Here is a 19,955-nt window from a genome sequence, read left to right as displayed (position 1 = left end):
CCTTCGCGACACGCTTCATTTGTAGAGTTGGTGGCGGCTATGAAGAAGGCTTATGGTGGCTGTGTTGATTCGCCTAGTTCCAGCGCACATGAAGCATCCCCCAACACACGAATCATAAACAATTCTGGTGAATTCCATGGTCATCTCAATGGTTCCATGGTCAGTGATTCCGTGATAAACTTCTTTACTGTTTATATGATCAGTAAAGGAGAACTTGAACAGTAGATTAATGTAAAACTCACTTCATCTTGTTCATGATGTTTACAAAGGGATTCAGCATCAACGTATGTTAACTTGTATTTGTGGAGATTGTGATATTAGTAATCAAGCTTTCAGATTTCAAGTTAATATATTTAAGGTGATATTCACTTATTGAAACAAATGAGGTGAATTGTTTATGCCAGCATTTTTATTTTTGCAACACTCATATTTACCCCTCATTATTCTTTATTTTTTTCTTTAGAAATACAAAAAATATTTTTTGTTAAAATCATCTAAATTTTATAAAAATTGTGAAATGATAGTTAAATGATGTCAACGATTTTTCTTTTTCATATATTAATATGTAAATTGGTGGTAGAATTATAAAATTAAGCTAAACTTCCACGTTAACAATTTTAATTATTTGAGTGAATTTTAGGCAATTTTTTTAAAGGAAAATTATAGTTTGATACCCTTTTAAAAAAATTATTAAAATATTATTATGTTGAGTTTTTAAGTTGGTATAATATAATTGATTTTATGAGTATCAAAATAACGCTGCTTACTTTTGAATTTGTCACGTTGTAAGATTTGCAAAATTTGAATTTTAAACAATCATAGTCTTCTATGATGCTAATTCGTATTAATTCATCCGTGGACATTTATGGTGAATTTGATCATAATGAGTTACACTAATTAATCTACTATATATTTCCAATTGGCATAATCGTATCTGAATTATGATCTCATCACCAGAAACAAAAAAAGGAAAAAAAAAAACAGATTAAACTACTTAATTCTTTTGTTTCATACGAGCGACGACCCATGGTCCCTAGTACAGTGTTCAAAGTGTTGAAATCTCCAAAAATCGGGATTCTAAAATTAGCGTCACTGCGAGCTTCATTTGTTTCCAGAACCGAAATAACAATGGACCTGCGTGAATCGATCAGCAACCAAACCGATGTTGCCCTCAGCATGACAAAGCTGTTGTTGTCGAAGGAAGCTCGGGACAAGAACTTCGTGTATTCGCCGCTGTCGTTGCACGTTGTTCTCAGCATCATCGCTGCTGGCTCCAAGGGTCCCACACTCGATCAGCTTCTCTCTTTCCTCCGATCCAAGTCCACCNACCATCTCAACTCCTTCGCCTCTCAGCTCGTCACCGTCGTACTCTCCGATGCCTATCCCGCCGGAGGGCCTCGACTCTCCTTCGCCGACGGCGTCTGGGTTGAGCAAACCCTTTCTCTTCTTCCTTCCTTCAAACAGCTTGTCAACACTGATTACAAGGCAACTTTGGCTTCGGTTGATTTCCAGACCAAGGTAACTTTCCCTCTTTTTCACTGCACCCAATCCTCCATCCCCTTGTCGTGTTAACATTCGATGTTTTTCTTTAGAGGCTAACCCTTTATTGTAGGCATTCAATACTTTGTAAAAGCTTTTTGGAAGACACCTGAAAACACTTCTGTTCCAGCGTAGAGAGTAGGCTCTTCCTCTAAAGAATCAATAATGTGATAAAACTGAGATCACTAGTGTGCCTTAGTCCAATGGTTTTATTAGGTTCTCCAAAAACTAGCCAAAACACTTTTATCTGAAGAAAACAAGGAAATAGAAATAAGCGCCAGCTAAAATTAGCTTCGATATTTGGATAAGATAAATGATTTAAAGTACTCCAATAGCAGAAATTAGTTTATGCATATACCTAATTTTATGTTGGGAGAGAAACTTATTTTATTTGTTTATTTTCTTATTTTCCTCTCAAACAAGTCTTTATCTAAACATTGACATTAGACTATGATCAATGCCACCTTCAAACCAAAATATTTAGTACAAATTTCAATAACATTGTGTGTGACAGTGTGGATGCTTTTTCATCCTTTTGAAAGCTTTAGCTATTTATAAGTATGAAATGCTTCTTATTCTGTTGATACAACCTTGGCATTGCCCATAAAATATGGAAAATATCCCATATCCGTTTTTGTAGTCATTACCAATTTAAAATTGATCCAAGCATCTTGATTTAATCACTGGACTGAACTTGCTAGTCTTTTCGAGTTTGTGGCCAAGCAAAGTGTGTAAAAATGTGCCAAACCAGTGCTGCAATAACTTAATGAACCTCTGGTCTTTTGCTCCCGTAATCTAGTACTAGATAGAACACAAATTTCTCGATCCTTCATCAAGTTGATTGTAGAGTACCACATCTGTCAACTTCCCTTGGAATTGTTCCCTTATCGACTTGATGGTCTGTTTTTGTAGCTCTCCTCATTGCTGTCTGTTACAGTCGTATTTATGTGTTGTATAAATTGTAATTGATTCGGTGGCATAAATATGTGGGAAAAGAAAAATTCCAAAAACTTAAGCACTTTTATTGAAATGCATGAGATAAAATTGGCAACGGTCCATTTATACAATTGATTTTAAATTTGATAATAATTTTTAATTTCTAAGGCTGTTGAAGTGGCCAATGAAGTTAATTCTTGGGCCGAAAAGGAGACAAATGGCCTTGTAAAAGAACTTCTTCCTGCTGGATCTGTTNACAGTACAACCAGACTCATCTTTGCAAACGCACTGTACTTCAAAGGAGCGTGGAATGAGAAGTTTCATGCTTCAATTACAAAAAACCATGATTTCCACCTTCTTGATGGCAATTCAGTCAAGGTTCCCTTCATGACTAGCAAGAAGAAGCAGTTCATAAGGCCTTTTNAGGGTTTTAAAGTCCTTGGTCTTCCCTACAAGCAAGGTGAAGATAAACGCCAATTCACCATGTACTTTTTCCTTCCAGATGCAAAAGATGGGCTNCCAGCTTTGGTTGAGAAGTTGGCTTCGGAACCTGGGTTCTTGGAACGCAAGTTTCCTAATTACCAATTGGATGTAGGGGATTTCAGGATCCCAAGATTCAAAATTTCTTTTGGGTTTGAAGCCTCTGATGTGCTGAAGGAACTTGGAGTGGTTTTACCTTTCACTGTTGGAGGTTTGACANAAATGGTGGAGTCTCCTGTGGGTCAAAACCTGTGTGTTTCTGATATATTTCACAAGTCTTTTATTGAAGTAAACGAAGAGGGTACTGAAGCTGCAGCGGCTACTGGAATACTGGTGGGGTGTAGTCGGTCTCCGTCTAAAACTCCGTCTAAAATAGACTTCGTAGCTGACCACCCTTTCTTGTTCCTCATCAGAGAAGATTTAACTGGAACAGTACTCTTTATTGGCCAGGTGCTCGATCCTCGTGTTGGATGATATTAGCGACCAGACAAAATAAATACAAAAACTCACTCCCTTGTTCTGTTCTCTTTATTTACTTCTCTTTATTTACTTATGATCAGATGATCCAAAACTTGTTAATGTTTGAGGTGTGACTTTGAAAGAAAGCAACAAAGGTACAAATGGATCACCTTTTATATTTGTTGTTGCCAGCAGTTATTAGTTTTTATCACGTGAGTAACCAAACATTCATGCTTTAGTGGGAGAGTAAAATTTTAATGGAGTTAATGCTGTGATTGAGATTGAGGAAGTTCCTAAATTTGCTAATTCGTTTCGTGGAATTTCTTCAAAGAATACTTTTTTGCTTCACATGATTGATCTCATAACTTGTAAAGAGATGTTTGCCTTGTTGTGGTATTGGTAATGTGTGACTTCAATGCCACGTAGTTGTTTGATAATGAAACTCCTATATGCGCTACTAACACAGTTTATTCGCACTAGGGTAAAACTAATTTTTTTCACATAATTTGAAAAGTGCATCGTAGAAGTTTACCAATTGAAACAGCTGCATGCTGATTTTTCATAGGTGTGGCTGTCAAATCTTGTCCATCTTTCTCTACCTAAGTCATTGACTTTTGTCTAGTAAAAGAAAAAGGACTACAAAATGTTTGTTTTCCAACTATGTTTTTGAGCTCAATCAAAATTACAACAACATACATAGACAAATTTTATTCAGAGGTTATAATGCAAAGTTTATGCTGTTTACAAAATTGAAAGCCGGATCCACTATTTCTGTAATAACTACAACTTTTTATAATACATTCGAGAAAGCTAAGATTTCAACTCATTATATAAGAAAAGTATAAAACTGCATCAGCCTACGCAATGGATGTTATGCAGTCAAAAATGTCTGCAACTCACGGGATTTATATGCAGGCTTCCACTACACTGGACAGTGGCTGACCCCACCAAAATAATCATTTGTTGCTTTATGCATTTTTATAATGGTTATTATCATTAACACGTATAGAAACAAGACATTAGTTAACTTCTTCTGTTCTTGTTGGTAGCAGTTGGCCTTGTTTTCTTGTGTTGGAAAGGAAGCTCAACAACATTGCACCTTTGTCAACTCTCTGACTCTGTCTATCTCCCTCCGTGGAGTAGTTAGGACCTAATTTTGTCTCCATTTATTCCATATATTGCCTCGTTTGGAAGATGTGCCACTGATTAAGCTGGTGAAAGAAATCATGATGAACATGTCATGAAAAAAAGAACATTGAACTTATAGTTTCCTTCCCAAAAGAGAGTTTGTTAAATTGTTTCTCTGGCGAGATGTTTAGTGTGATTAGAAGAAAACTCCGGCACCTATATTCAAGGATATTGTGGCTACTATGGAAGCGCCCTAGGTCTAAAGTTGTGATCAAAAGGTTTAGAAAATTGAACTTTAAGGGTCACCACCCCAGAACAGAATTGAGTAAAAACAAATCTAGAAGTGACTCAAATGGCCTATTGGTTGAGTCTGAATCTGGAAGGCCTATTAGGATTGCTACATTCAATGTTGCCATGTTTTCACTTGCTCCTGCTGTTTCAGAATTTGATGAATGGGTTGTCTCCAATCATGAGCATGGATCTAAGAAGAAGAATCTCACAAAGGGTGAGTTCCCCAAGAGTATACTGAAGCAATCTCCATTGCATGCCTCTCTGAACAAAGCTCAGAGTCTTTCTGACTCCAACATTCTGCCACGTTCAAATTTGAAGGTTTCTATTAATCTTCCTGAGAATGAGATTTCATTGGCAAATAGTAAAGAGGGCACATCAGATAGAATTATGGGAAATGTGTCTGGCAGGCATCAGGTCCCTGCAAGGTCTCCTGTGTGCTTTCCTTTCATTATGAACTACTGTGAGGGCAGTGAGAGATTCGCAAGCAGCAGAAGCATCCTTGAAGTTCTGAGGGAGATTGATGCTGATGTGATGGCCCTGCAGGATGTGAAAGCAGAAGAAGAGAAGAACATGAAGCCTCTTTCTGATTTAGCAGCTGCCTTGGGGATGAAATATGTGTTTGCTGAGAGTTGGGCTCCAGAATATGGAAATGCCATCTTATCCAAATGGCCAATTAAGAAGTGGAAAGTTCAAAAGATTGCTGATGATAATGATTTCAGGTGTTTTATTCCTCCCACATTTCCATTGAAATGATGATAGTGATTATTATGATTTGTTGAAAGACAAAAACTGTCATGCCTCTGTCATTCTCTGATATATTTATCAGTGTAACTAACTACACAGGATATTGAAATAGAATAACTTAGAATACCAATCCTTTATTGTTGTTTTAGACTATAGATTTATTGGGTGTACAAGTGCAATGACAACTCCATGTGTGATTTAGGAATGTTTTGAAGGCTACAATTGATGTGCCTTGGGCTGGAGAAATAAATTTGTATTCTACTCAGCTTGACCACTTAGATGAGAATTGGAGAATGAAACAAGTGCAGGAAATATTTCGCTCCAATGACCCTCCCCATATCTTAGCAGGAGGTCTCAATTCGCTATATAGAGCAGATTACTCATCCGAGAGATGGACAGATATTTTTAATGTAACATTCTCAGTTCTCACAACTGTTTACATTAAATTGGTTTTCTTTTCCACACCCATCTGAGATTGTTTGTTTTTGTTGCAGTACTATGAGAAACTCGGAAAGCCTAGGCCAAGGTCAGAAGTCATGAACTTCATGAAATCCAAAGGCTATATCGATGCAAAGGATTATGCAGGAGAATGTGAGCCCATTGTTATCATTGCTAAAGGCCAAAGTATATATTTTTTTTTCCACTTGTTCAACTTAGGTGATTATTATGATCATGATTGTTCAAAAACTTGGAAGTCTAAGTTGAGTGGTAAATAACAGATGTGCAGGGGACATGCAAGTATGGCACAAGAGTGGATTACATTCTGGCTTCCCCAAACTCTCCATACAAGTACGTGCCAGGGTCCTACTCAGTGATTTCTTCAAAAGGAACTTCTGATCACCATATAGTGAAAGTGGACATTGTGAGAGTAAATGCATCTGCTCAGAAAAATGTCATGAGACAGTGCAGGAAACTAAAGAGTAAGGTTGTGAAAATAACACCACCATGTTCTGCAACAGGTGTAAGGGAATCAACCCCACCTACCAAAATACTTGTACCATAGCAAAATTATGTGACAAAAGTGATGAGGCACATTTTGATGAACAGTGTGTTTTTTGTTAGCTGTGAAGTTAAAACGGCATGGCCATGCAATAGAGTTTGACATTTTCTAGTACCCTTGTTGAGTACTGCATTATGTGTAAAGTACTGCATTAATACTGCCTTTTACCCTTTTCTTTTGTTTGTCCCTGTCTGCATATAAATAATTCATCTCAGGATGTGATCATTCCTATGTAATATCCCTCCACTGCAACAACATTTTGCATCATATTGCAAGTAATTTAAATATTAAATTACTTATTTAATATTTAAAAGAATTAAAAGAACTTACTTATTTACAAACAAGTTTTACTCATTATAATTGTATTTATATGTAATATAAATTGAGCGATCAGTTTTATTATATACATATAAATTTAAAATATTGTGGTAGATTGATTATATTTAACATATATTTATTGTTAAATTATTGAATTTTTATTAACTTTTTTTTTTGCAAATAATTTCTCATCTCAATTTTACATATCAAAGTACCAACAAATTTGAAAGACTTCAAATAATCTAAAATTTAGTTACCATATGTTAAAAAATAATTCAAAATTTACAATTAATCGTAAGAAGTGGTTATCCCTCTTATAGTATATTGATTATAGTAAAATGTAATTTTAATTTTTATAAGTAATACTTTTAAATCATAAAAACTAGAAAGTTATAAATAAAAAAACATATAAAGGGTAAAAAAAATGTGAAAAAAACTGTAAAAATTCAATTCTTATTATTAATTGTTTGAGGGAATAGAAATAAAAAAGATAGTTGTTTTTTATTTTTTCAAAAGCTAATTCACTCAAGTTTTGTTTAAATGTTTATTTTTTTCATCAACTTTGTCGCGGGTTTTTCTTTTAAATATTTCAAACTTTTGTTTTCTAAAATAATCTGCTGTCTATTTAACAAAGATGGTTTTTATTTTATTTTTACTTAACTCGATTATATTAAATTTTGATAAAAACATTAGTGTGATCATATTTTTTTATAGATGGTTTGTTACTCGTTTTTATCACAGTTAATAATGTTATGCTTAAGGATTAGAGTTTAAAATAGTTTGAGTATTTATTATTTAATTCATTTCTTAAGGATAAAACCAAACATCAAATTTAAAAACATATAATACATTAAATAAGAAGTAATTATTTGTATTCTTAATTGAAAATAAATAATCATTAAATAAGAAATAATTATTAGTACTCAATAGTATGTTGATTCTGTAAACTTTTACTTATTTATTTATTAATTTAAAATATAAAATTATAGTTTTAAATTTTAATTTTTTATATTTCTTAAGTTTGTTTGATATTTGAAGGAAATTAATTATAATATTTGAAATGTTTATAATAATTATATAGGTTTTAAAAAAAATTCTTCGTTATTTTATAAATTAAAAATTATATCGAATTTGAAGAGAAAATGAATTAAGATATATCATATTGTAAATTAATTTACTTTTTTACATTAAGTTTTGAAGAGAAATAAAAAAAAAAAATTGTGTTTTTATGTTCTGGAAAATGACGCCAATTGTTGGAGTGTGTGGCTTACCCGATTCTGAAGTAGTACCCACAAACACCACGATCGGGTTCGGGTATGGATCCGGATCCTCTTTAAATCCAATTCTGCACTGCCATTGCAACACCGAACCGAACACAAAGTGAAGAAGAAACGGGAACATGATCCCAGTTTACTCTATTTTCTCCTCCTAAATTACTTATTTCCTCTGATTCTACACTTCCCGCAGTCCTCCAATCTCAAAATTTTCCCTTATCTTCCAATCTATTCGTCAATGTTCAAGGTAAATTTTGTTTATGAAACCCTAACCTCTTTATTTATTTCTAGCTGCGTTGACTTTCGTCGTTGTCTCATGATTTCGTTCGAAACTTCAATTTACTCCGATAGTACTCGTTACTCTTAATATTCATTCCTGTGATTGTCTTCATTCGTTTTATTTTTAGTTACTTTTTGTCTAGATTATGATATTTCTGTCGACAGATTATTTGGTCACTGAGAAAATTGAGAAACGAGTTACGCACCTGAAGAGTTAGGATAGGGACGATTAAAACCGTGTTGAAGTTTGTATCTTACCCAAGTGGGTTTATTTAGGTTTTTACAGGAATAGTTGCCTTGAACTTAGCTTATGGGACTGGAATGTGCTTCTGCTTGACTAGTAAGAGGGAGGTTGAAGAAAAGAAAAGTCAATGCATAGCTTCCTTAAAGCTTAATAGCGTTTGATTGCTGCTGTTATTACCTTGAATTTTTCTCCATTACCATGTTGATAGTTATATTTTAACGGACAAGAAGTTGGGATCATGATTGTAAAGGATCATTTTGTTGGTACTGAGCTTGCAATGACTAATGCTATTGTGGAGGAGGAAATAGACTTTTCTTGTGATCCGTACATAGGGTTGGAATTTGACACAGCAGATGAAGCACTAAAGTTCTACACTTCATATGCAAATCGAACAGGATTTAAAGTTCGGATTGGTCAGCTGTATAGATCAAGAACTGATGGGTCAGTTTCTTCTCGAAGATTTGTGTGCTCAAAGGAGGGACGTCAACTCAGTTCAAGAACAGGCTGTCCAGCATTCATAAGGGTGCAAATAAATGGTTCTGGAAAGTGGGTGATTGATCATTTTCATAAGGACCATAATCACAATCTTGAAATCAGTGGTGAAAACTGTACTCCAACATTGCAACAGAAAGGTGATACAGTTGTGAACTCTCTTACTGAGTTTACTAGGAGGCCAAGGAAGAAATTGCTGGAAGAAGCAGATAATGATTCCTCTTGTCCCTTTGGCATTATTGATTTCAAACGTCTGAGAAAGGAAGAACTTGAAGGACAGCCCAAGACTGAACCATATGTTGGTCAAGAGTTCAGTTCACCTAATGAAGCCTACCAATTTTATCATGCATATGCAGCGCATTTGGGTTTTGGAGTTCGAATTGGTCAATTGTTTCGTTCCAAGAATGATGGATTGATTACATCCCGCCGATTTGTTTGCTCCAAGGAGGGGTTCCAGCATCCTTCAAGAGTTGGTTGTGGGGCTTATTTAAGGATTAAGAGACAGCCGACAGGAAAGTGGACAGTGGACCGTCTCCGAAAGGATCATAACCATGATCTGGACTCTGAAAAAGAGGGCAGGGCAAAAGATATCCATTCTTCTAATATTCTGAATGACGATGCAGATACTGGATTTGTGAACGGTGACTTGTTTAGAATCGATAACTACACTGTCCCTAGAGGAGGTAGGCAAAATCACATTAGAAGTGAGTGGTACAACATTCTTTTAGAGTATTTTCAAACAAGACAGACAGAAGATACTGGATTCTTTTATTCTGTGGAAGTTGACAATGGTAATTGTATGAGCATATTTTGGGCGGATGGCAGATCTAGATATTCATGTAGTCAGTTTGGTGACGTCCTAGCCTTGGACACGTCATACCGAAAAACTGTCTATTTGGTGCCTTTTGCTACTTTTGTTGGGGTCAATCATCACAAGCAACCTGTGCTTCTTGGATGTGCTTTAGTTGCCGATGAATCTGAAGAATCTTTCACTTGGTTGTTTCAGACATGGCTTAGGGCAATGTCTGGCCGGCAGCCTCTGACAGTTATTGCTGATCAAGATATTGCAGTCCAGAGGGCAATAGCAAAAGTCTTTCCTGTAACCTATCATCGGTTTTCTTTGTGGCAAATTAAGGCAAAGGAACAAGAGAACATGGGTCTGATGGGTGATGGCTTTACAAAAGACTATGAAAAGTGTGTTTACCAGAGTCAGACAGTTGATGAATTTGACGCCACATGGAACGTGCTACTCAACAAATATGGATTGAAGGACAATGCTTGGCTAAAAGAGATGTATGAGAAGCGGGCATCTTGGGTTCCGTTGTATTTAAAGGGCACATTTTTTGCTGGCATTCCCATGAATGAAAGCCTTGATTCATTCTTTGGTGCACTTTTAAATGCCCAGACACCTCTCTTGGAGTTCATTCCTCGGTACGAAAGGGGTCTTGAGCGACGCCGCGAGGAAGAAAGAAAAGAGGATTTTAATACTTCTAATTTTCAACCCATTTTGCAAACAAAAGAACCAGTGGAAGAACAATGCAGGAGGCTTTACACTCTTGCTGTATTCAAAGTATTTCAAAAAGAGCTATTGCAGTGCTTTAGCTATCTCGGGTTTAAAATATTTGAGGAAGGGGGTCTGAGCAGATATATGGTGCGAAGGTGTGGAAATGATATGGAGAAACATGTAGTTACATTTAATGCATCAAATCTCAGCATTAGTTGTAGCTGTCAGATGTTTGAGCGCGATGGTGTTCTTTGTAGGCACGTGTTGAGGGTTTTCCAGATATTACAATTAAGAGAAGTTCCTTCTCGCTACATCTTACACCGGTGGACAAGAAATGCTGAGGATGGTGTCTTTCCTGACATAGAATCGTGGAGCAGCTCTCAGGAACTTAAAAATTTGATGCTATGGAGTCTAAGAGAAACTGCATCTAAATACATCGATGCTGGTGCAACATCCATTGAAAAGTATAAACTTGCCTATGAAATTTTGCGAGAGGGTGGGAGAAAGCTTTGTTGGCACAGGTGACTGCTTTACTGTGTTCTGTGAGGCTGTGCATACTTGTACAATTATTTTTTGTAGCTTGAACTGTTTTTTTGGTGCCATTTTAGCTCTCTAATCAAATGCCCATATCTTTCATTAGACTTATATGTTAAGCAGTGCAAGTCAGGTTACTGGTTCAACCAATCATTGACCTATTCTGTTTTTAAGTAGGGATAGAAACAGAGATACCCTGTGCTCGCGAGACCAGTTTTTTAAGTAGGCCTAGAAACAAAGACCCTATGCCCGCGAAAGAGGAGGTGTCACGTCGGTTTCATCTTAATTAAGTTGCACCTGCCATTTCTATTTCTAGTTTTCATTGGAAAAAAAATAAGAATGGTTTTCCAATGAGTTAAGGTGGCAACTGCTTCAAGAGGTATAAGAATAAAAATCTTTTTTGGGGTGGATCTCTTGTCCTCCCAACTCTTTGCTATAATCTTCTCTGTTTAAATGCATTTTTCTTATATTGAATGGTAAAGCTGAGACAGGGCGAAGGAAAAAGATGATATCAATTCAAACTAATCTCTTCTTCCCTTTTTCCCATCCTTGATCTTGAAAACAGATTTTGCGGTTGTTCCTGTTTTTATACAGGTTGCTGATCGAAATTTGCAAAAGTGAAGTTGAATGATTTTTTTTTTTTTTTTTCAAAATCAACTTTTTCTTCCATTTCAAATTGAATTTCTAGGAGAAATTGTACCAAAACTTTGTTTATAATCACTCTCTACTGAAAGTCAAGCATGCTTTTGAAAGCCATGGTTGCCCTTTAATCTTCAAACTAGGGGCAAAACGTCTACGGTTAATTTGTGGTATTTACTGCTCACTAAGACTAAATAAGAGAAAAAAATATCAAGTCAAATATGTACGTTATTGAATATCTACCAAACTACTAATTAAATCTAAAAAACGTTATTAAATTCATAAAAAATATATTTTTAAAAATAATTATAAGAAAAAATTACAAAATCTGAAAGATAAAATAGTTTATATTGGTAAAGTTAAAATCTACACTAAAATGTAAACATAAAAAAATTATTACTAAACAATTACAAATGTAATCGTATTTATTAGTAGTTATATATATATATATATATGGGGTTTGTTAACACGCGTATGTCTGTTTTTCAGTTGGTACGTTTTAACAATGTGTACCGGATTATTGTAGGCAAAAATATCTTCATTTGTCATGGATTCTAAGTTTTAAGGTTAAGAATATTTAAATAATTTTCATTCTCAAAACTAAAAAAAAAAAAGAATATATATATATATATATATATATATATATATATTTATATAAATTAAAATTTTATGAAGATATTTACTATGATTATTGTATAATTATATATTAGAAATAGTTGTGATGATAAGGATGGTTGTTATTAGATTATCACTAATTACTATCAACAATTATTAAAATAGTGATAAGTGTCGCTATAATATATATATATACTAATATTAGATATAATTACTAATTTGGTCTTTATCCTTGTCTATTTTGTTCAGTTTTGTTTTTATTTTGTTCTAATGTTTAATATGGTTTGGATTTTAATAAATTTTGATCACTTTGACTTTTTTTTTTTTCATAATGTCATTCAAATTGTTAATATAATAGTGTACACGTTAACATTGTTTGTATGATGTGTGTTGTGTTTCATTATAGGATATATTTTATATGTTTATAAAGTTTGTATCCATTAGAATGTTTAATTTATTTTAAAATGAAAATTTAGGGATAAAAAGTTAAATAGGGTTTTGCAGTGGAGGAAAGGTAATGGTGTTTTTCATGGCCGAAGAGAGAGGTTTTGCAAATTCCTCCCTAATGAAATTGTATGTGTTTATTTAAGAAGATATTTTTGTTACTAATTTTCTTCCTCTTGTTGTAATAGTTAGGGACAACGTTGCTGTGATGGCTTTTCTATGGTGATGATTCAAGAAAAATGAGTTTAAACTCCATTTGCAATTGTAGAAAGCTGACAATAACTTCAAAAAATCTTGATAGACAATTTGGAATTGTCCTGCAAAAATGAGATTAATAATACCAAATTTTGTTATTTTTTATAATAAAAATATTGTTGGTAATTAATATTAAGTTTGTTATTTTTTAATTCAATAACATAGCAATTCTTCTAATGTGGTGTGATATAGCTATTTCAAAAATGTTGATGAAAGGAACGTTGTTATTCAGGAAAAAGAGGAAGATAAATGATTTGGAGAATTATCTAAGGGTTTTGAAAAAAAATTTAATTATTAGTAATAGTGAATTGTATTGTTTATGTAATGAAGATAGTGATTATGTTATTAATCTTGAATAACTAGTGTAATGGATTGTATTTTAGTTTATGATATTATTAAGACAAAATAAATTGTTAATGTTGCATTGTAAAATATTAGATATCTAGGTATGAAAACTTGTGATTTATTGTTCATTAAGTGCTGTCATAGGGACTAAAGGTTCACATTTTAAAAAAGAAGACTAAAGGGAACATGAGACTTAACTTAGGGATAAAAAAAGGGTTTAAACCTATTATTTATTATACCAGTCTAATTGATAGACTCATTCATTGTATATATAAATTCCTCTAAAGTGTATTTCAAAACCCATATAATTAGTGAATAGATAGAGTCAAGTAATGTATATTAATAGACTCGTCTAAATTATGTATTGATAGACTTATTAATGTCTATTGCTAGACTTATCTAATTAATGTTCGGATATACTTGTCTAATATTTATTGTTATTTGTTATATTGGTGTGTATGGACATACTTGTCTAATATGTTTTAGTAGACTTGTTTAACCAATTTATGAACATAGTCTAATATGAATTGGGAACAAAATAATGATTGTTTCTTTAATAGAAATATTCTTAAAAATTTTCAACTTTAATTTAATTATAATTTTTGAACATAAATAAATCATTCATTGTTAGTAATACTAATTCAAAATAAATAATTTGAATTCTTACAAATATTTGAAAAATACATTTATTTATTTTCATATTACTTTCATATTTACATATATTCCACTCATAGAAGGTGTATGGTTCCCCATTTTTTTTTAATTCCTAGTGAAAGTATTTATTTTCTTAGAAGATCATATATATATATATAATATTTTCTACAAATTTTATTTCCACAAAATTTATGTGAAATTTATTTCCTAACTACCTACACCTTCCTTTTATTCTTGTTTTAGTTATTTTGAAATTTGAAAAAAAAAGAAATCATAACAGATGGAGATAAATAAATATTTGAAAATAGATAAATAGATAAATAGATATGGTTAGGTGAAGAAAATAACCACTTTATTCTGAAATCATAGTATATATTAGAATGAAAGAAATATAAATTGAGGTATAAACTGATAATCAAAATAAGAGTGTTCCGAAGTGATCAGATAGAGAGTGGAGAGTGCGGAGGCGATGTTTTTGGTATGGCTACCGTTTATGGTGATTCTTCTTCTAACTTTGATGTATGGCAGTTTAATCGGAGTTTTCATATTATTTGGTTGTTTGGTGGGATTTGTCTTATGGCAATATTATGTAGTTTCTCGGAATCGTAACTCGTCAAGGTATCCTGTGATGAGAGCTTTTGAAGGGTCAGAAATTGAAGACATTGAGTCTCATCCCTCAGATAATGATGAGATTTTGAGTGCAAGATTCAGGAATCAAAGAGAAGATATAATCTATCCTTCTTTAGCTCCGAAAACAGAAATTGTTACTCTAGCCATGAGAGCATTGCCTCCTGTTCTTCCTTTTCAAAGGGATCATCAAACCGATTGTATTATTTGCATGGAAGACTTTCAAATTGGTGAGTTGGTTCAACCTTTTGGAGTCTGTTCTCATTACTTTCATATCTTTTGTATCAACTCTTGGTTACGTCTTGGAAAAATTAATTGTCCAGTTTGTCGCAAGGAATTATCATTTGATAAGGAATTATCAATTGATACTTAATCAGATCTTTAACATCTTTATCTTCCTTTCTTTTTAGATTCACTGTAACTTTTTTTTTTTTTTATGTATTTCTTTATCTTTAACAATCACTTCTTTTCATTTATTTTATCTCCTTTCTTCTTATATTTCATTACTTAAATAATGAGTCAAAGTAAGTTAAACAAAAATTATGGCTACCATATTTTTCGGATCAGAAAAATACTAAAACGGGCGAATATAAATCTTAAATCTAACTGCACAATCAATCTTTTGGGTATAATTGAAGAACATAAAAAAATACCATTTTTAGATAAATTAAAAAGTACACATTTTATTTGTTTAACTAAATTCATTTTTAATTATCCATTAGTATAATTTATTTTTTTTTTTAAGTACAATCATCTTTTGAGAGATAATCGCGTTTGAGTGATGTGTATCATTATTGAAATACTGACTTTGTACTATTTGATACATATCTTTTAATGGTAAGGATAAATGTTTTCAAAATATAATAAATAATTATTAATTATGTTAAATATAATAAAAATTATATATGAAATTAATTTTCTTTAAATTAAATTAAAATGTATTGTAATTATAAAAAATATATAGATTAAACTCAAAATATAAATAAAAAATAACATCAAATTAGTTAAAGAGAATAAGAAAAAAAACAATAAGGAAGCCTCCAAAACTTGATATCTCTCGCTAATATATATATATATATATATATATATATATATATATATATATATATATATATATATATATATATATATATATATATATATATATAAATCATATTTAATTATGTAAATATTTTTAAATATATTAAATTTTATAAATATTTTTTAAGATTTTAATTAGTATCTCTAATCTGATCAATTAAAATAATTATTATATTTACATCTTAAATGATTTTATAATTAATAATTAAAATTTAATTAGAAATATTAATAATTTAAATTTATAATATTATTATATCTCTACATTTTAAAAGAGTATATCAGTCTACTAGGATGACGTACCAAAGTCTAACGAATTGAAAATTCTAATCCAATTCTGGATTAAAAATTTTAATCAAACTCGCATAAAGTAGCTCATTTTACCCTACCTATTAACTTTCTGCCGTCTGTATATATATTTAATTTTAGTACATTTATTGATTAAAACTTAATTTATAGAGGAAATGTTGGTTGGAAATAATAGGATGTGATAGATTAATTTGTACTTCTCTCTTAATTTGATGGTATTATGTTATATTTTCATTTTGTAAATGCATGTAATATTCATCAGCAATTGATTGGAGATGAAAAACACATATAAAATTATGCTTAAAGAATTTAATAAAGTAGTTAATTAAGAAAAAGAAGGTTGGTATGCATATAAACTCATTTAATTTAGTTTAAAACCTAGGGCATTTCTTCTTGTACCCCCAATTTTTTTCCCTGCACCAATGCATTCCGGATTCACCATTCCAGAATTGTTTCCAACACGTATATATCATTCTGGAATATCTTTCCGGATTCTGTGTGACATATCACATTACCAAATTGGGAACTTATTGAAAATACCCAAAACAACCCTACACCCACTCCTACTGGAGACACAGCAAAACGATTACACAAAAGGGGAATTTTAAATTTTACGGGTATGCAGGAGGAATAAGTAGGGTGCAGAAAGAAATGTCCTAAAACCTAGCTTTTACGCATGATAAATGGGCCTAGTGACTAGTATCCACTCTCAAAGGTGTAGTTGAACTTTTGCAAAAAGATAACTTAGGTAGTATAGTATGTGTGAATGGCCTGAACAAATTCAGTGGTGGTAAGATGATGATTTTAACAGGATCCCATAGAAAAAATCTGGGGTGCCCTGAGATTTTAAGGATTTTGGTTTATTATTGTTAAGAAACTCTGAGTCCTCCTCTGCCTTCATCTGCCTACACCCACTAAATTATTGGCCCAGAAAAACAACTTTACCATAACTCTTATAGTAGCTTAGAGTAGATTCTTCAGAGGTACAATGGCAACTCTTATATGTTACAATAGAATGATAACTTAATAAAGAAACAGGTCATGTCTGAAGAAAATCTGGATAAGGTCTACTCCAATAGTGAAGGCTCATCTTGTTGTGTATTACACTTAAAAGCATTCTCCTGTAGGCTTCAGGCCACAAATCTGCTTCCAGTGTTGTGCTAGAGAATCCGGTTCTTCAGCCTTTATGCTTTTTCCACTCTATACTTTTTTCCTATGGTCAAGTTGGGTATTGTGCTTTCCTACATAAGCAAGGGAATAGGCTTTGGTATATAACCGTTTTCTTTTTTTATGTTTTTTACATTTCACAAGCACAATGTATCTTTTTCTCCAAATAAGTCTGTTACTTGTCCTTTCTCTAGCTTAAGAAAAAGTCTCAGATTCTATTTTATGAAATGCCACACCATAAACAAGAAAGCATATACCAATTTCCATTTACTAACAAATAAGTGAAGCAGGACTTTCCATCAGTGATGGATACATGGTATAAGAACACTTAGCTTAAAATATTAAGGACATTTATACAATTCTGCATATACATATTACACATATAATGCCAAAAACATTTACCAAGATAAGATCACATGAACTTGAAATAATTTACAGATTTTATTTTTCCTTAAGCTTGCTTTGCCTGACACATCCACTTCAATGCTTCATTGGCGAAACCAGAGTTTCAACATAAACCTCTGCATCAAACCAGCCCTTTCCACTCTCAATCCTAGGGTACTTAAAAGAGTTATCTCTTGGATCATAGAGGATCAAATCAAACTCAAACATCAACAGCACTTCACCATTCTCTGAAACGTAATAAGGTCCTGAATAGGAAAAATCTTCAGGATTTGGCAAATAAGGAATGCTTACCAACTTAAACCAAGACTCTCTTATCCCGTAATCTTTCATCATCCACACAACAAAATGAGTTTTCTTGTAATCATAATTCATGCACAGACATTCTTGCAAAACACCCAAAGTAGGAGTGGAACAGTCTTCCTTTTCATAATCAGGTGGCAGAACTTCCCTATATGTTTCCTTATGCAGATCCAAGGAAACAATAACCCACAAAGAAGTTGAACCAACAGGGTGATTGGCAGCCCAATTGAGTGTGCCACTAACAAACTTTCCTGAATTTTGATAGGGTAAGAAACCATGAGGGAAATCCTGAATCTTCCTCCAAGAGTTGGTGGCCATGCTATACACCTTCACTTTACACTCACTATAAATCTCATTAGGATCACAAAACACAGCAACCACCTTGTAATCCTCAGTGACATGATCGTAACCAAGGCCAAAGGCTGTGAAACACCCTGGTCTCCAATTATTACCCAAAGGTGGTGATTTCTTGGAGGCTCTCATAGAGGGGTTCCAAAGAAGCACACAGTCGCCCTTTATGGCAAAACATAACAATCCATTACAAGATCCAATAATCCCATCATGACGAAACTTGTTCTTCACAGGATAGTTAAGGTCATCACAAACTGTTGAAGGGCTATTGAACAAGGAACTCACATAACATGATTTAAGGTGAAACTCTGCTGTTGTGGCACTCAGTATGATCCTGTGATGGGTGAAGTGGGTACTTCGTGTTGACAGGTGAAGGTGCTTTTTCATGAAATAAGGATCAGAAATAAGGGACATCCATGACTTGCAAACACACCTGAACTGCAACAAAGACTTTACTGGAAGTCTAGAGAGAATTTCAACAACGAGCTCATTAGGTAGGAAGGGCAGAGGAAGTGACTCTGATACGGTTTGGTTCTGAACCGAGGTTGACGGCAGTGGTGAGGCTCGGTCCATAGGATTGATAAGCCTTTCTCTCTTCCTGGTGAAGCCAATCCTGCGAAGGTAACCCTGCGATGACATGTTAAGTTGAGGTGGTGGTGGTGATCAGTGATGACTATTTGTGTTCAGTCTGTGACTGTGTGTGGGAGAGAAAGAGAGAATCATGTGGTGGTTGATGATGATGATGTTGATGATGAATAAATTATTGATTGCTCAACTCTATTAAAGTAATCCATAAGATGAAAAACTGTGTTGTTTGGTTCAATATGACGCGACACGTTGCAGCTGTGGAAAGACACTAGCGTATGCTTAAGATAAACAAGAGAAAATAAAACGAAAAAAGGAATCTAATAATCTATGACTTATTTGCATAAAGAAGTATTAGAAGAGACACGTACTAGAAAAATATACTCATTTTATTGGGAAACACTAACCAATATCTTTAATAGTAGTTAAGTAATTAAAAAAGGAAGTATGAATGCACTGTATTACATTTTCCCTATATTTGATAGTCAGTGACATATGAAAAATTCTTTTAACGAAGTAATCAATCAGAGAATAAAAGGGTTTACTTGACTTACAATACTACAGGCTACATATAAAATTTGTATATGTACTTGCACTTGATCATCAACATTTTTCGAGAGAGTATTTCCAGTAAGATTTCATGTCATCACCTCAATTGTGTGACCTTTATTTTCTTCTCTTTTCTTATTTTATTTCAATAAAGACTTTATAAGCAAATTTTCTTTGGCGGCTTCGATCTCTGCCACTCACTCTCAGAAGGTTCAGGTTCATCCACAACATGTCTATGTGATGAAGATTAGTGTTAACGTTCTTATCATTAAGTCCCACACAGTCGTGCCACCTCCACATTCTTGCTGTTTTATTTGTTTATTTTTGTTCACTTGTCTTTCTTTTCTTCTCTGGATAAGATGACACCAAGTAAAAAATTCTGAGTCACTCAAAAGAATGATGAAGAAACGA

At 33.1% G+C, this 19,955-nt stretch overlaps 3 protein-coding genes across 5 annotated transcripts; 2 read left to right on the top strand and 1 right to left on the bottom strand.

The window, feature by feature from the left end:
- Nucleotides 1-966: 966 nt before the first annotated feature.
- LOC111242705 lies at nt 967-11,632 on the top strand. The gene is made up of 7 exons (XM_022787258.1): nt 967-1,518; nt 2,644-3,426; nt 4,843-5,552; nt 5,780-5,987; nt 6,072-6,201; nt 6,297-6,502; nt 8,901-11,632. The coding sequence occupies exons 1-7, from the start codon at nt 1,027-1,029 to the stop codon at nt 11,211-11,213; spliced, it is 4,842 nt and encodes a 1,613-aa protein (XP_022642979.1). The 5' UTR covers nt 967-1,026; the 3' UTR covers nt 11,214-11,632.
- Nucleotides 3,451-6,866, top strand: LOC106775711. 2 transcript variants are annotated; one of them, XM_014662868.2, is made up of 4 exons: nt 3,451-5,552; nt 5,780-5,987; nt 6,072-6,168; nt 6,297-6,866. In XM_014662868.2, the coding sequence occupies exons 1-4, from the start codon at nt 4,726-4,728 to the stop codon at nt 6,578-6,580; spliced, it is 1,416 nt and encodes a 471-aa protein (XP_014518354.1). In that variant the 5' UTR covers nt 3,451-4,725; the 3' UTR covers nt 6,581-6,866. The 2 variants fall into 2 exon arrangements, with proteins under 2 accessions (XP_014518354.1, XP_014518353.1); XM_014662867.2 differs by having other exon boundaries at nt 6,072-6,201.
- A 5,960-nt stretch (nt 11,633-17,592) lies between the features above and the next one.
- On the bottom strand, nt 17,593-19,691 carry LOC106776101 (F-box/kelch-repeat protein At3g23880). Of its 2 annotated transcripts, XM_014663424.2 has the most exons (2): nt 19,550-19,691; nt 17,593-19,037 (listed from the first exon to the last, which is right to left on the bottom strand). In XM_014663424.2, exon 2 carries the CDS (start codon nt 18,981-18,983, stop codon nt 17,835-17,837), a length of 1,149 nt encoding a protein of 382 aa, XP_014518910.1. In that variant the 5' UTR covers nt 18,984-19,037; nt 19,550-19,691; the 3' UTR covers nt 17,593-17,834. The 2 variants fall into 2 exon arrangements, with proteins under 2 accessions (XP_014518910.1, XP_014518909.1); XM_014663423.2 differs by lacking the exon at nt 19,550-19,691 and having other exon boundaries at nt 17,593-19,521.
- Nucleotides 19,692-19,955: the final 264 nt, after the last annotated feature.

The sequence above is a fragment of the Vigna radiata genome, chromosome 10 (assembly GCF_000741045.1).
Source record: "Vigna radiata var. radiata cultivar VC1973A chromosome 10, Vradiata_ver6, whole genome shotgun sequence".
NCBI classification, from domain to species: Eukaryota; Viridiplantae; Streptophyta; class Magnoliopsida; order Fabales; family Fabaceae; genus Vigna; species Vigna radiata.
Note: the sequence above shows the minus strand (reverse complement) of the source record. Positions and strands in the feature narration are given on the sequence as shown.

Coding starts and splice junctions, on each gene's coding strand:
- LOC106775711 (XM_014662867.2), top strand. CDS start 4,726: ATGTTTAGTGTGATTAGAAGAAAACTCCGGCACCTATATTCAAGGATA. Junction 5,553..5,779: donor GCTGATGATAATGATTTCAG/GTGTTTTATTCC, acceptor TGTGTGATTTAG/GAATGTTTTGAAGGCTACAA. Junction 5,988..6,071: donor GATGGACAGATATTTTTAAT/GTAACATTCTCA, acceptor TTTTTGTTGCAG/TACTATGAGAAACTCGGAAA.
- LOC106776101 (XM_014663423.2), bottom strand. CDS start 19,049: ATGTCATCGCAGGGTTACCTTCGCAGGATTGGCTTCACCAGGAAGAGA.